The 17,024-nt window shown below is 40.3% G+C and overlaps 1 protein-coding gene across 1 annotated transcript in view; it reads right to left on the bottom strand.

The window, feature by feature from the left end:
- The window catches only part of LOC124787677, a 622,327-nt gene that overhangs the window by 75,454 nt on the left and 529,849 nt on the right, over positions 1 to 17,024 (bottom strand). Inside the window, exons 12-14 of the mRNA XM_047254496.1 lie at positions 14,558 to 16,241; positions 2,800 to 3,093; positions 756 to 957 (exon numbers count right to left, since the gene is read on the bottom strand). Of these exons, the coding sequence (XP_047110452.1) occupies positions 756 to 957; positions 2,800 to 3,093; positions 14,558 to 16,241 (2,180 nt within the window). The remainder of the gene's footprint in view (positions 1 to 755; positions 958 to 2,799; positions 3,094 to 14,557; positions 16,242 to 17,024) is intronic.

Here is a 17,024-nt window from a genome sequence, read left to right as displayed (position 1 = left end):
GTATTAGATGTACTTATTCCCATTTGCCTGCTTCATTTGCTATATTTTTCTAATTTCTTCATTTCTCAATTATATTCAATATCTTAGGTGTTATCCAGAGATTTCTTCTGGGCTTTATCTTTCTTCCTGTTTGATCATCTGCTTCCTTCACTATTTCTTCTCTCACGGCTATCCAATCATCTTCAATTGGATTCCTAACTCCTGTTCCAATCATTATCTAATGCTATCTTTGACACTTTCAACAATCTCAAGTTCTTTCAACTTATCCAGGTCCCACCTCTCTATTCCCTATCCTTCTGCTTTCCTTGCAGCAGAATTACAAGAACAGAGTTCTCAAGTGAAACAGTCTTGTTAGCAAATTTTTGTTCACAGCCTGAAAACTGGGGGAACTATTTTGGCATGGCACAGTCAGATTCATCATCATCTCTCTGAAAAGTTACCGTAACAACAGATAGTTCCATTTTTATTGTACCACATAACTCCTAGAATGAAAATATTACTTACATTCTAATTCAGGTATCTTAGTCAGAAGTTTACAATTACATAAGTTATTCAACAGAAGAAAATTACATAGCCAAACCCAAAACTTTACTTTTTACTTCTGAGTTTGGCAAAGTTTCTTGTTCAGGCTAATTACTGATCAACATTATTTAAAATTTTCATATTTTTGTTTGCATATGCAGAGTCTGGATAAGTACCCAATTACACATGAAGACAAAAATAATTAAAAGCTCCAGATATAAACATACTGTTACCTGGTTTCTTTCCGACATAAGGAATTCTAGATTGGCACCTGGTAAGCCCAATTCAAGATACGTTTTCACAAGCCTCAAGTCAGCCGAGTTCCCATCCAAGCCATGAACACAGACTATCAAATGTAAGCCTTCTGGAGAAAATATTCTATATTCATCACTGATGTGAAAATAAGGCAAAGTGGAGGCCAGAGTTGGAAAGTCACTGTTGAAAAGACAAATTATTACCAGAGATTTTTCCACAAGCTTTAAATGAGTAACAAAAGTTTCACTCTAAAAACTCCAGTCTAGAGTACTATGAACATAAAAAAAAATCCAGGATGGAATGTAACAATATTATGAAAGGGATAGTTGCTACTACATTTGACAAAGGCCTTGTTGGCTGAAAGCTTATTTTGTGATAGCTTTTTTGTTGTGCCTATCTGCAACTCAGCATCTCCACTTCATGCTGAGTAGCAACTATCCTTTTCATAATATTGATAGTAAGAACATAATTTGTTTATGTAAATTTTTTCTTCATTACCTATTTTCTGTAGTATCACCAGGGAATACATACATTTTACAGTAAACACTGAACCAATAAATGGTATGCATCCATAAAGGCTGTCTGAGGCAAATACTGCAACTACAGTAAGGCAAAATTCACAATTCAAGTAATATATAAGTATAATTGCAATATTAATTTTTAAATAAAATCAAGACTTTTCAAAATATCGGATAAAAACTGTGGGATGAATGAATAAAAATTAGGACAAGTTAATTTTCAGTCATCTGGACGTACTACCAATTGATTTCGACAAAGAGGAATTGATAATACTATTCGGCATACAAACGTTTTGAACTCAAGTTTGTGGGGGAAGGGGGGCGGGGCCTCATTTTACTTTGATTTGCGAGTTATTTCTCTAGAAGTTCCTTTTCATAACTTGTCAAATAGTAGAAAGTGACACAAGCAAGGTCAATAATTTTTTTTTCCTGTGAGAACTTATGTAACTTCTAACTCTAGGCATTTTTCTTTGGTGCACAAAGCATTAATTACTGAAAACTCTCTCTCTCTCTCTCTCTCTCTCTCTCTCTCTCTCTCTCTCTCTCTCTCTCTCTACTTGTGTCTGAATCTCAAATTTCTATCAAACATTCCACAAATTTTCTGATACATCTTAGGGTCTTAAGAGACACAAGTTATAGTGAAAATGAGTTAAAATTTTCTAAGGAAGCTGACAGTCTCATGGCACGGAATGAAACTGGAGCATTGTGTCGCTCCTATTTACTTTAAAGTTCCCTAGCTGAAGTTCTAACTTTCCAGAAACATTGTTCCAGCATCAACTGAAGATTAGTATAGAACTAACATACTTTGGAGATTTACCAGGACAACTTTGGGGCTAAACCACTATTGTGAAATGTGTTTCTCCAGTAGTGGGAATGTAACCCACTGTGGTATGACTCCGCACATGCTAAGAAAGGCAACTGCGCTCTAAATGAAAATTGCAGTTTGATAGCTGGCTACCTATGACTAAAATGAACTGATAAACTATATTACCTTTCAAGGCCATGGTTTGAAACTATAAAATTTGGAATGCCACAAAAGCTTGGGATAAAGAATGTTGTAATAAATGACAATGCATTCATTCATGGCCTACTATCAGGTAATGTTCATTTTGAAATATCAAATCACATTTAATAAGAACACTTATACACATAATTAAGCACTGATGGCAAGTAGTTGTACTCCTATGCAATTATGAGAATATGAACATTTCCATTTTCATGGCAAAATGATGCTGCAAAACAAAATTTTTCATTAACATCGCCTTTTCAACAGAGACAGCGCTATAGAAACACATTATCAGGAGACGTGTTGTTCATCACGCAATGAATATAAAACTGAGAATTAATATATATAAATACAAAGATGAGGTGACTTACCGAACAAAAACGTTCGGTAAGTCACCTCATCTTTGTATTTATATATAATTTTTCCCACGTGGAATGTTTCCTTCCATTATATTGAGAATTAATATAACTGCACAGTTTCACTGTCAGCATATATAACCTGTAAATCATCCCTGTGAAGTTCATCTGTCTTTTAAAATCTTCTTTGAATTTGATGAAGCTGAGTTCTTCATCTGCGATGGAAGAGACCAACTTCTGCCTTAAGCGTTCCTCCCCATCCTTGGAGTAGCACTCACACATCCTGTCAGAGGATGGCAGGGGTGCTGGAGCCAACAAAGCTGCTGGTGCTTGAGGCAGCTGAGGTGCTGGAGTTTGTGTCGGCGCTGGTGCCGGCAGTGGACCAGGAAGTGATGAAGGCACTGGGCAGGAACATGGCTGATCGACAGCTGGCGCCCTGCAATATTGACACAGGCCTTACATACCAAACAAAATGTAACTAAATCTTTTTATCTTTTTTAAACCATGTATCTCCTCCACATATTTTTCAATTGCAACTTTTATGATGAGACAGGTTACCATGAGAAGTCCTTTGTTTCCTCCAGTAGCCAATTATTTTATGAAAAAAACCTGAAGACATTGCTCACATGAAAATAGCATAAAAACAGAAGTATTCTGAAGATATTCTAATTTTGTAGGAAAGTATGTGAATATCTTGGAGTAAAGGAGACTACTGACCAAAAAGCAGAAGCTCGACTAATCAGCAGACACACTAAACCATATCCTTCTTCAGGGCTTTGGTTATCTCTCATGTTCTGAAATGAGGGACATCCTACCCAAAATCCTTCCCACCCCTCCTAAATTGGAGTTCCGTCACCTACCCAACCTACATGACGTCCTAGTTCCTTCCTATGCCACTCCTATTCCCAATCCCGTGTCCAGCCACCCTGATTTAGGTTTTCCGTGATTTCCCTAAATCGCTCCAGGCAAATGCCAGGATCGTTCCTTTGAAAGGGCACGGCCGACTTCCTTCCCTGTCCTTCCCTAATCCGATGGGACCGATGACCTCGCTGTCTGGTCTCCTCCCCAAAACAACCCATTCCCAACCCCTTGCCATAGGTATCATACGCCTGTTGAAGTACAAGGTGCAAGACCTGTCTAATCCATTCCAGTCTTGTCATAGGCTTATCCTACTCCATCACAGGCTCAACCATTTGTGAAAACAGCCATGTCATATACCAACTCTGCTGCATATACTGCAGAGCTTTTTACATCTGTATGACTACCAACTAGCTGTCAATAAGGATTAATTGCAACTACCAACTTGCTGCCAAGAACGAAGTTGATCATTCAGAGGCCCAACATGCAGCCAACCATGACATGCTCAATTTCAATGGCTGCATGACAAACCTTGGCATCTGGATACTTGCCCCCACCAATAGCTTCTCCTAAAGTCGCAGATGTGAGTTATTCTTGCAACACATCCTTTGCTCCCGTAGTTGCCCTAGTTTCAATCTCTTGTAACCCACTGCCCTCCACCCTTCACCCAACTGCTCCCCTTATTCTGTCTAGTCACCCCCTCCCAATTTGCGTCACCTTCAGTGTGCACCACTCCCCACTGGCTCTGACAACTGTGCATCACATGCCGAATCCATTCACCTGTTACCCCCTCCCACACTTTCCCAGCCGGCAAACCGACTGCCTCTCTCCTAACTGCTAATCACCCACCCTGAACAATCCTCCCTATCTTACATCTCTCTCTTTATCTGCCCCAGCCAAGAAACCCAGCCTAGTTCACTTGGCAAAATAGAGCACAGGCATTGTGTCTTCAGCCGGCATCATGCAGGGACGTACGTGTGTGTGTGTGTGTGTGTGTGTGTGTGTTTACTTGTACTCTATCTCAAAAAATGATTAAGCAAATTTTCTTTTTGTGTGTGCCTATCAACAATAGAACTTCTGCATTTTGCTGAGTGGTATTCTTTGCTCCGAAAATATTCTAATGTTACTTTTGTTCATGTAGCAGAATTCTTTTATTGTGTTCATTCATTACCTCATAAAACGATGTTTTATGATGTAATTGGAGAAAGGTCACTCATTATGGGTACCTGATTTAGACATGTTGGAACAATAATATAGTGATGGGTACCTTGTGACGTACAGGCTTGTACAGCAAAATCCATAACCGATGTGGAACTGTGTATGAAGAATTGCCACTACAATTTGCAAACTATACGAATTTCACATATTTTGACATGGAGAGGATAGATAGATAGGAATTATTAGTTTACAATGATCATCTGAATCAGATCAAATGAATATTCAGAATTTTGGCCTGGGAGAATGTTTAATGCAAATCGTTTTTACACAGAGCTACACACAGGAAACTGTTTTAAATTCACTACGCTAATGGCACCTGTTTTTAAGTTTAGAGTATTTTACCCAAGTAGTGAATCAGCTATGTTTTTCATAGGTGTACTACAATTAAAAGTGTGACATGCTTGAATAAAATAGCTTACACTTACAAAGAGAATAAGTAAATAATAATCAATATCAATTTGGACCTTTGCATAATGATCAAATGAAATAAATGGTTTATCCAGATGTCATGTTAAGTCAGCAGTAGTTTAATAGTAAGCATATTATCAAATTAGGTAAAAGTGAAATTCTGGGCACAATGTCTGGGTTTTGGAAAACCCTCTTTGAGGTCCCAAGAGACTGGAAAAATGCACACATGACTGCAGTACATAAGAAAGGCAAAAGAACAGACCCGCAAAATTACAGACCAATATCCCTAACTTCTGTTCACTGCAGAATCCTTGAACATACTCTCAGTTCGAATATAATAAACTTTCTCGGAACTGAGAAGCTTATGTCCACGAATCAGCATGGTTTTAGAAAGCATCACACACGTGAAACTCAGTTTGCCCTTTTCTCACACGACATACTGAGAAGATGGATGAAAGGCAACAGACAGATCCATATTTCTAGCATTCTGGAAAGCATTTGACACAGTGCACCAGTGCAGACAGTTACGAGTATGATCATATGGAATAAGTTCACAGATATGTGAGTGGTTCAAAGACTTCTTAAATAATGAAACAGTAAATTATCCTCGATGGTGAGTGTTCATCATAGGCAAGGGTATGTCAGAAGTGCCCCAGGGAAGTGTGATAGGACTGCTGTTGTTCTCTATATAAATAAACGACTGGGCTAACAGGGTGGGCAGCAACCTGCGGTTGTTGGGTGATGATGCCATGGTGTATAGTAAGGTGTCGAAGTTGAGTGGCTGTAGGAAGATACAAGACAACTTGGACACAATTTCTAGCTGGTGTGATGTATGACAGCTAGCCCTAAATGTGGAAAAATGTAAGCAGATGCTGATGAATAGGAAGATCAAGCCTGTAGTTTTCAGATACGGTAGTACTAGTGTCCTGCTTGACACAGTAAAGTTGAAAATATCTGGGCATAATGTTGCAAAGCAATATAAGGTGGAATGAGCTCGTTGGAACTGTAGTAGGGAAAACAAATGGTCGATTCCGCTTCATTGGGAGAATTTTAGGAAACAGTGGTTCACTAGGAGACCACATATAGGATGCTGGTGCGACATATTCTAAGAGTTCTGGATACTGCTCGAGTGTGTGGGATCCGTACCAGGTCAGATTGAAGAAAGACATTGAAGCAATTCAAATGCAGGCTGCAAGATTTGTTACTGGGAGGTTCGAACAACATGTAAATGTTATGGAGGTGCTTTGGAAACTCAAATGAAAATCCCTGGAGGGAACGAAATGTTTGTTTCAAGATACACTATTGAGAAAATTTAGAGAACCAGCATTTGGAGCTGACTGCCAAACGATTCTACTGCCTCCAACATACATTGCGTGTAAGGACCACAAAGATAAGATATGAGAAATTAGGGCTCATATGGAGGCATACAAAGAGTCGTTTTTTCCTCTCTCTATTTGTGAATGGAACAGAAAAGGAAATGACAAGTAGTGCCACAGGGTACCCCTGCCATGCACCATATGGTAGCTTGAGCAGTATCTATGAAGATTTAGATGTAAATGTAGATATAGGAATTTGATTGTAACTAATCTCGTTTGCAGATGGAGTGGACTTCATTCAGAAAGAAGGCAACATCCATTTATTGAGCTGGTAAGGACACAGTACCAGCACCCTCCAATGTAGCATCTCTGATTTCTGTGCAGCAGTCTAAAAACACTACATGAGTCATCAAATGCAACAAGTGAGTGGCTGTTAGTTCCACAAGTGACAGTGCAGTACACCCTAAAAAGGCCCTCTGTGTGTAACTCCTCCAATCTCCATCACTTGAGGTGTGGTACGAACGCTGAGCACTCAATCATTATCTTATATCAGTGACTTTACATAGGTGGATACCTGACAATAACTCTACAGTTTTTGTGCAATCAAAACACAATCAAAACACTGCAAACTTTTACGCTCAAAGCTTAGTTGCTGAGATGGTTGATGATATCCTGATTCACAAAAACAGGAGTAAAGAAGATATTAGTGGCTATGGCCAATTGCAGTACTCACAGTATCCAGCAAAATATTTCAATAGACCTTGGTTGTCAGATTAAATTCATTCCCTGGGAAAAGAAAAATTTGTCACCTGTTCAGTTTGACTTCCAAGAAACGAAAACCACAGCTGATGAAATACAGGAATTCCTAGAGTTCAAGTGTTATTGCCAAGAAACTATCAGCCACAGATATTTTTCTTACTCTCATAAAGTCCTTTGCCAAGCTTAATCACACTAGCTTACTGCAAAAGATTTATTTCTATCAAACAAAAACTGTCACAAATTGTTCATCTAAAAATTGAGAACAATATGCCCAAATAAATATCATGCCTGCAGGAATTGTCAGTCATGCACATTCGTCCATAGAAACCATACAATATGGTATTTCATTAGGCTCAGTCTTAAGCCCCTTATTGTTCTTGCCTTCCACAAATAACCTTCCAGTAAGCTTATCCACGAACAGAACCTCTTTCTTTGCTGTTGACACCTTGAGTCTCGTATCAAACAATGAAAAATCCAGGATGGAATAATGACAATATTATGAAAAGGATAGGTTTCTTCTCACCATATAGAGCAGACTTTGAGTCACAGAAAGGCACAACAAAAAGACTGCTATGCATTTAAGCTTTTGGCCAAAAGGCCTTCTTTTAAAGTAGAAAACACACACACACACACACACACACACACACACACACACACACACACACACACACATACAAGCACAACTCACACACATATGACCACTGTCTCTGGTCGCTGAGGCTGAATTGTGTATAGCAACTGTGCCTAATGGGAGAAGCAATCTGTGGGTGGAGGGGGTAAGGACAAGGCTGGGGCAGACAGAAAAAAATATAGCAGAATAGGGATTTGGGGGGGGGGGGGGGGAGGTGTATTGCTGCTTGGGGGAGCATGAAGGGGCATGGTGGGGACAGGGTAGGGCTGCTACATGCAGTCAGGATGTTTGAAGGGACAGAGGGAGGGGGCAAAGGCAAGTGGAAAAGGAGAGAAGACTTGGTAGACTAGAAGGCAGTTTAGTGCTGGAAAGGGAGCAGGGAACAGGTTAAGTAGGTGAAGGACAGGAACTACTGAAGGCTGAGACCAGGTGGTTTATAGGAATGTAGGATATATTGCAGGGAGAGTTCCCACCTGCATTATTCAGGAAAGCTAATGTTGATAGGAAGGAGCCAAATGGCACAGGCTGTGAAGTAGCCATTGAAGTGAAGCACACTGTGGCCAAGAGACAGCTAGACTACCCAGTTGCTGAACATGCTGCCTAACACAACGTGCTTCAGTTCAGTGACTGCTTCAGAGCCTGCACCATCACAATCCTTCCTACCAACATCAGCTTTTCTGAGTTGCACAGTTGGGAACCCTCCCTGAAATATATCCTAGTTGCCTAACCCCCCCCCCCCCCCCCCCCCCCCCCCACCTGGATTCAACCTTTGCTAGTCCCTGCCCTTCATCTACCTATCCCCTTGCCTGCTCCTACAACAGCATTACACAGCCATCTATTCCACCAACACACCAATTAGCCTCCTCTACTTCTCTCCTTTTCCACTCCCTTCCCCATCAAACGTCCTGACTCTACCTAGCAGTCCTACCTTGTCAGCACCACATACCTCCACACTCCCATGAGCAGCACTATGATTTCCCCCACTCCTACCTAGCTATCCCTCCCCTTCCTCACTCCAGCCTCCTCCTTACCCCCACCACCCACAGACTGCTTCTCCCATCAGGTGAAGTTTCTGTACATAGTTCAGCCTCAGCAGACAGAGACAGAGAGAATTTGTTTCTACTTTAGGAAAAGGCCTTTCGGCTAAAAACTTAAATGTAGATAAGTCATTTTGTTCCACCTGTCTGGCATTCAACTTTTCCTCAATATGGTGAGTAGCAGCTTACCCATTTCTTAACATTGTCATGATTCTCATATGTAACACAAAAGAAGTAGTCCAGACTGAGCTGAATGGAAGCAATGCTTGAGAAAACTAATGGCTTAAATCAGACTGCTCCTTAATGTCAAGAAGACAGCTGGCCTACATTTCCACTCACTCAGAACAAAACACCACTGGTTCCCACAGCATCACAGAGTGATAACCATGTTAAATTTTCGATGTAACAAATTCCTAGCAGTTCCCATTGCCGACACAAACAAATGGAAATATCACATTGACATGACATTGCCAAACTGAGTAAAGTATGTTTTGTGAGTAGATCAATAAGAAATATAGTACATATCAGTACATGAAAGTGCAATGATCTCTTTCACTTGTTACTCAGCTATGGATTTATTTTTTTTTTTTTTTTTTTTTTTGAGGACCATAGTCAGTAAACGTGTTTAAACTCCAAAAGAAAGTAGCCTGCACAATTCTGTTTTACAACAAAAAGAAAACTGTAAACCACTGTTTAAGACAGAGTACCACATATTATTCCTCCAATGCTAATATATATTGTAACTACAAAGCAAAACATCAGCCAACTAGATAGGATTTAAGACTGGCACCACTGTGAAAAAGGTTGGTTCCCCATACAACAAAACTGTATAGCAAAAGGAATAAAAGCAAATTGTACACTTCTGTGTGGAGTGCACTCAAGTTTGCAGAATGCATTCCACACAGGAGGTCAGAATCTTATTATGACAGGGTACAAAGATTAATTAACTATAGAAATGCATTTTACTGTTTATGGCAGTGATGCATGGTGGTTTTCTTTTTATTTTGCACCACAGTAAGAATATTGTCATACAGACTGCGGTAAATAATTTTATGATACCTGATGATGTTGATCAGATGATTGAAACTGATAGTTGAGGCACTGGAAGACAGTCCACATACAAATAAAATCAATAATACAGAAATAATTGTCCCAATAAACAAGTAAGTGGGCCAATCAGAGAGAGTAAGCTTCTGAATGATTATTTTTATAGATGGTGAAGAGAGTGCCATTTGTACAATAAACAGTGCACCATAGACTCAACAGCTACAGAACTGACTGCAATTGTGAGAGAGTCCTGAGGTGTCCTTCAGTTGATAAACATCCTACAGAACAAACAATCAAGAGGGTGAGATAAAATTGTTCCAGTAAACTTTTACAAAACTATAAACCCGTTGCCCTAATTTCAATCTTCAGTAAACTTTTTGAAAAAAATTATAACAGTAAGGATACACATGAGGGTTTCCAGCATGGTTTCAGAAGAAGTAAGAGCACAATGTACTGATGAAAGAAATACTGATGAAAGAACTGGTAGAAATAGCATTTTTAAATCTTTCCAGTGCTTTTGGCAGGGTGCATCATGGTATACTGGTGTTGATATGGTAAATGATTAGCCCAGTGGAAATTTATTAACTCTACTAGAGACATATCTGATGAATACGTAATAACCTGAAATCATGCATGACCATAGCAACACCACAGGCACAAGAAGTTCCAGAATGAGAACAACAAAATTTGTAGTGCCATAGTGCTCTCAACATGGTACCAACACGTTTTACAATATATGTAAATGAGCTTCCTCGTACTGATGATAATTTAACTTTTCGTCACTATATATGCTGGTGATACAAGTTGTCTTTGCTGGGCAAAAGATCCAGGTAATCGTAGTAAGAAAACACAAAAATTTATAGACAAAATACAAGATCATTTTGAAAGTGAAAATTTAAGGGATAACCTCTCAAAAACCAAAGTAATGTACTCTCACCCTGGTGAATCAAATCAATGATAGCTGAATGACTCAACTCTTGTTGCAAGTTTTTTAGCACATGCATAGATAATAAAGTGACCTGGAAACAACAAGTTGATCAGTGCGTAATAAACTATCATCTAATCAATATACTCTATATGTATGGTTTCTGTTCTGTCCGATATGCCCGACAGAATGGAGACACACACACACACACACACACACACACACACACACACACACACACACACACACACACACAGAGAGAGAGAGAGAGAGAGAGAGAGAGAGAGAGAGAGAGAGAGAGAGGATACAGGGGGTCCATTGATCGTGACCAGGCCAAATATCTCACGAAATAAGTGTCAAACGAAAAAACTACAAAGAACAAACTTGTCTAGCTTGAAGGGCGATACCAGAAGGCGCTATGGTTGGCCCGCTGGATGGTGCTGCCATAGATTAAACGGATATCAACTGCGTTTTTTTAAATAGGAACCCCCATTTTTTATTACATATTCGTGTAGTATGTAAAGAAATTTGAATGTTTCAGTTGGACCACTTTTTCCGCTTTGTGATAGATGGCACTGTAATAGTCACAAATATATGGCTCACAATTTTAGATGAACAGTTGGTAACAGGTAGGTTTTTTAAATTAAAATACAGAACATAGGTACGTTTGAACATTCTATTTCGGTTGTTCCAATGTGATACATGTACCTTTGCAAACTTATCATTTCTGAGAATGCATGCTGTTACAGTGTGATTACCTGTAAATACCACATTAATGCAATAAATGCTCAAAATGATGTCCGTCAACCTCAATGCATTTGGCAGTACGTGTAATGACATTCCTCTCAACAGTGAGTAGTTTACCTTCCGTAATGTTCACACATACATTGACAATGCGCTAATGCATGTTGTCAGGCGTTGTCGGTGGATCACGATAGCAAATATCCTTCAACTTTCCCCACAGAAGTAAATCCGGGGACGTCAGATCCGGTGAATGTGCATGCCATGGTATGGTGCTTCGATGACCAATCCACCTATCATGAAATATGCTATTCAATACCGCTTCAACCGCACGCGAGCTATGTGCCGGACATCCATCATGTTGGAAGTACATCGCCATAAAATGTTCAGACGTACCTATGTTCTGTATTTTAATTTTAAAAAAACCTACCTGCTACCAACTGTTCATCTAAAATTGTGAACCATATGTTTGTGACTATTACAGTGTCATCTATCACAAAGTGAAAAAAGTGGTCCAACTAAAACATTCAAATTTCTTTACGTAATACACGAATATGTAATAAAAAATGGGGGTTCCTATTTTTAAGAAACGCAGTTGATATCCGTTTGACCTATGGCAGTGCCATCTAGCCTGCTAACCACAGCGCCATCTGGTTTCCACCTTCAAGCTAGACGAGTTTCGTTCTTTGTATTTTTTTCGTTTGATGCTTATTTCATGAGATATTTGGCCCGGTCACTATCAATGGACCACCCTGTATTTATTCTACCACCCTGTATTTATTCTGTGGTGGTGCACAACAAGGTCCAAACCACTTGTGGGAATTGCAGGAAATGCTACAAAGAAATGAATTAAGTGGACAGGAACACTACTCAATAATGAGTAGAGAAGTTGGGTCAGATGGAAAGACTGGCCTTGGCAGCCAGAGACAGTGGTCATGTGTCGGTGCAAATTGCATTTGCATGAATCTGTGTGTGTATGTTGTCTAATTCGGAAAATGGCCTTATGGCTGAAAGCTTATTTGTCTAGCAGTCTTTTTGTTATGCCTGAATGCAGCTCAACATCTCCACTATTTGATGAGTAGCAATCTATCTTTTTCATTACACTGTTAGAATTATATGTAAAATATTATAAGTTAAGGATGAGTAGCAATCTATCTTTTTCATTACACTGTTAGAATTATATGTAAAATATTATAAGTTAAGGTCATGCATGTTTTGTTACATTCTGGGAGCAAATAAGTTTATTTATATTTCCAGTAGGTCTTGGTGATTCCGAAATGAAATTTTCTCAAAGTTCTAAAGATACAAATCAGATAAACTTATTATCACAAAAAATAACAATGCCCAGAAACAATGGCCACCATAACCAATGTGCCATCATAAACATTAGTACGTTAGTTGAATGCTTTAATTACTTGTAGAAAATGTAAGAAAGAAATATGTCATTTTAGATTGGACTGCTATGTTTACTTACTTTTACTGTAAATAGATAATAAGCCCAAAACTCTATCTAAATATTGATTGTAATTCACAACAAAATCACTTTAAGAAGACTCATGTTCATTTACATTACACCAAGCAGTAACACTAGTTCAATGATACTTCATTACCAATAGATACTACATCTACTGAAAATATTTTGGGGATTTATGTGTTCCTCTGGTATAGATGAAAAGTAAACAGGAAGAAAGTAGATGATTCGAAAGTCAGCTGAGAAAGCCCAAGCAACATTGTTAACTTAGAAATGACTAAGTAACAAATTTTAGTACTGTAAAGGTAAATGAGAAATAAATTTGTATTTGAAAAGTAAGAAAGTATGAAACACCTATACAAACAATTTGAGAGCAATTAGTAACAGACTGGCACCACACTGTATATAAATATGACCTCAAAGGTGAATAAGGCTGACAGTGACAAAATAATGAACTTACTATTTTTGCCCTGATCAGTGACGTAATAAAACTTCCTAGCAGATTAAAACTGTGTGCCCGACCGAGACTCGAACTCGGGACCTTTGCCTTTCGCGGGCAAGTGCTCTACCAACCAAGCTACCAAAGCACGACTCACGCCCGGTACTCACAGCTTTACTTCTGCCAGTACCTCGTCTCCTACCTTCCAAACTTTACAGAAGCTCTCCTGCGAACCTTGCAGAACTAGCACTCCTGAAAGAAAGGATATTGCGGAGACATGGCTTAGCCACAGCCTGGGGGATGTTTGCAGAATGGGATTTTCACTCTGCAGCGGAGTGTGCGCTGATATGAAACTTCCTGGCAGATTAAAACCGTGTGCCCGACCGAGACTCGAACTCGGGACCTTTGCCTTTCGCGGGCAAGTGCTCTAACAACTGAGCTACCGAAGCACGACTCACGCCCGGTACTCACAGCTTTACTTCTGCCAGTACCTCGTCTCCTACCTTCCAAACTTTACAGAAGCTCTCCTGCGAACCTTGCAGAACTTCTTTCAGGAGTGTTAGTTCTGCAAGGTTCGCAGGAGAGCTTCTGTAAAGTTTGGAAGGTAGGAGACGAGGTACTGGCAGAAGTAAAGCTGTGAGTACCGAGCGTGAGTCGTGCTTCGGTAGCTTGATGGTAGAGCACTTGCCCGCGAAAGGCAAAGGTCCCGAGTTCGAGTCTCGGTCGGGCACACGGTTTTAATCTGCCAGGAAGTTTCATATCAGCGCACACTCCGCTGCAGAGTGAAAATCTCATTCTAGTGACGTAATAATTTGTGTATCAGCATTTCGACACTTTCAGTCTGTCATAAGTACTTAGATGAATAACTCATATCTATTATATAATTCTAAATTCATTTACCTTCTTCTGATGTTACTGTTTGCCCCAACTACAATGGCTGAAACCACATACACTATGTTTTTAGACAAGTACTTACCATTCCAAAACACACATCTTCCCAAGTAAATAATAAAGAAAACAACATTTTTTTCACAAGTAAACAACACTTACTTTGGAGACGGCGTTTTTTTGCTTGCTATTGGTTCTACTTTTGAGGATGCACTTTGAGCTTGGGATTGTATCTCTCTCTCTTTCACTAATTTATCTTTCTCAGTTTCTTTTTCACTCAAAATCCGCACGTTTGGTTCTAAAGATTTCTTTTCAACTTCTTTCACACTTTCATACACATGATACAGAAGATTGTCAATTGGCAGTGGGGGTGAGGTCTTTGGCTTGATCCTCGTACTAGAGGGAACAGGTCGTGGAGGAGGAGGCGGCGGAGGATCTCTGAAAGGTTCTGGTGGAGGAGGATCATCCCGGAATTGTTTTGGTGGAGGCAATCTAAGCTCTTCGTAAGGATGTTCCACTGAGGGCGGTTTGGAATCTAAAGGCTCTGCCAGCTCCTGCAATCTGGCACGCAGCTGATCTCCGTTCACTACTCGATGTTGCTTGCTAGACAAACGACGTTCTATACAAATTTTAGGAACAAAATCACTTCCTTCTGGACTCAACTGACCACTGGATGTATCACCAGATGTTCTTCCACTAGAGTTAGACACCCATCCACTCTGTTCAGATGTTATGTCAGAAAGAGAAGAGGAGGGAGGTGAGGACAGAGAAGGGCACAAAGGTGATTTTCCTGGGGAACGAGGTTTTGGTCTCACACTTGCTGGAACTGGCTCGACTAAACTTGACTCTACAGAAATCAAGGCTGGATCCGCTGAACTGTACAATCCCACTTCTATCTTGCTGAGCTCTGTAGGTCCTGCAGGAGTCCGTGGCAACTTCTCCGGCTCAGACAGGGTGTCTTTCGGAGGAGATATCGTCGGTGGAAGGGGTCCTGCTAAATCGGGCATCGAGCCACCGGTACTGGCCGTGAACCGCAGAGGCTCGATGTCATCTGGAATCCTCTGATCACGTTGCGACACTGCGACACTCGGAACTGATGGCGTACTTCTTGATTGCTTCATTGTTAGGTCTGTGGTTTCACTGAGATTAAAAGGCACACTTGCACTCTGCTCCAACCTCTTAAATGCACTATTGGCAACCGAATCACCAGACTCTGTGGAGGGAGAAGTACCAACCACTTCTGTGTCAGCCACTTTAAGTTCTAAGCGGAGATTATTTTTCAGTTTTTCTTTAAGACCATGGCCCGGAGGGAGTGGCAATGTTGCAGGCATCGGAGGAGGGACAGTCGGTGCAGTAGATCGCCCCGCACCTACTGCCGGTAACTCCAAGCAGTCGACACTTCTCTCGCGCCGTATCTGTGTGGACGAGGACCGTGTTACACCGAGAATGTGAGGAACACCCAGAGAAGGATTGGGGGCAGATGAAGAAGAGGTTGGCAGTGCAGTAGATGTGTCAGCGGCTGTCCACCTTCCAACTGCCACTCGCCGTGTTGCGGCATTTGGCACCAGTTTCGGTTGTGACGGAATGGGGCATACAGATACCACGGGTTGAGGCGCTGTTGATGTACCAGTTGTCTTCAGTTGGTCCAATGACTTGCTGTGTCGTGTTGGCAAAGCTGCTCTGGTACCAGGCAGCCCTTCACTGTCAGAGGCCCCACGGTGTGATGGAAGTGTTCCCCCAGAAGTTGCTACAGAGGTTGGCATCTGCCGACCCCTGTGTGGTCCCAGTGTTAGAGTGGCCTTCAGGACATCACAAGCTAGCTGCTGCTCACTAACACCTAGCAGACCTAAGAAAATGTTCGATATTAGTTTTAAAATAGAAATGGCAGATAATGTCAATAGCAGAAGGAAAATAAAATGAAATACTCATGTTTAAAAACATCTGCTTGAAGAAAACAACATATCCTTGAGACTTTTCACTATATTGCCTTTACCTCAGTAGATACACGTTGTGTTAACAAAAATCCTGACATAACCCACAATGATGAGTCACTTCTATGCTTATTATAACAGGCATTCAATAATAATGTCTATGAACAACATTAACAAAATATGTAAAAACAGCTATAGTAGCATTTCATCAACTGCATACAGCCACAATGGAAAATGTGTGTTTTAGCCACAGTGAGGCCAGCTGCAGCCTAGTATGCATGGGCAGCATCCACTGTCGCAATAATGCAGCATCAGAAATAAGACTAGCCCATTATGCGTAGCTCAGGAACTTTCACAGTACTTATGTAATTGATGCTGGAACTTAAGTGATTGTACTTGATATAAAAAGTAACAGTCCAAAACACAGTTTATTTATATTCTACTGGAGACAGAAACTGAACCCAATGACTCGAGTAGAATGTAAATAAATTGGAATCTGGACAGTTGTTTTTTATTTTTATGTCAAATTGTCACTAGCATAGCACTAAAATGATGATTATTTTACCTCTCACAAACAAATGAATAAAGAGTCTAAATGTCATGTGGAAAAAAAAAGAAGGAGGAGGAGGAAGAAGAGGAAGAAGAAGAAGAAGAAGAAGAGGAAGAGAGAGGGGGAGAGAGAGAGAGAGAGAGAGAGA

This window comes from Schistocerca piceifrons, chromosome 3 (assembly GCF_021461385.2).
Source record: "Schistocerca piceifrons isolate TAMUIC-IGC-003096 chromosome 3, iqSchPice1.1, whole genome shotgun sequence".
Classification (NCBI taxonomy): Eukaryota; Metazoa; Arthropoda; class Insecta; order Orthoptera; family Acrididae; genus Schistocerca; species Schistocerca piceifrons.
The sequence above is the reverse complement of the archived record's forward strand: the minus strand, read 5'-3'. Positions and strand labels throughout refer to the sequence as shown.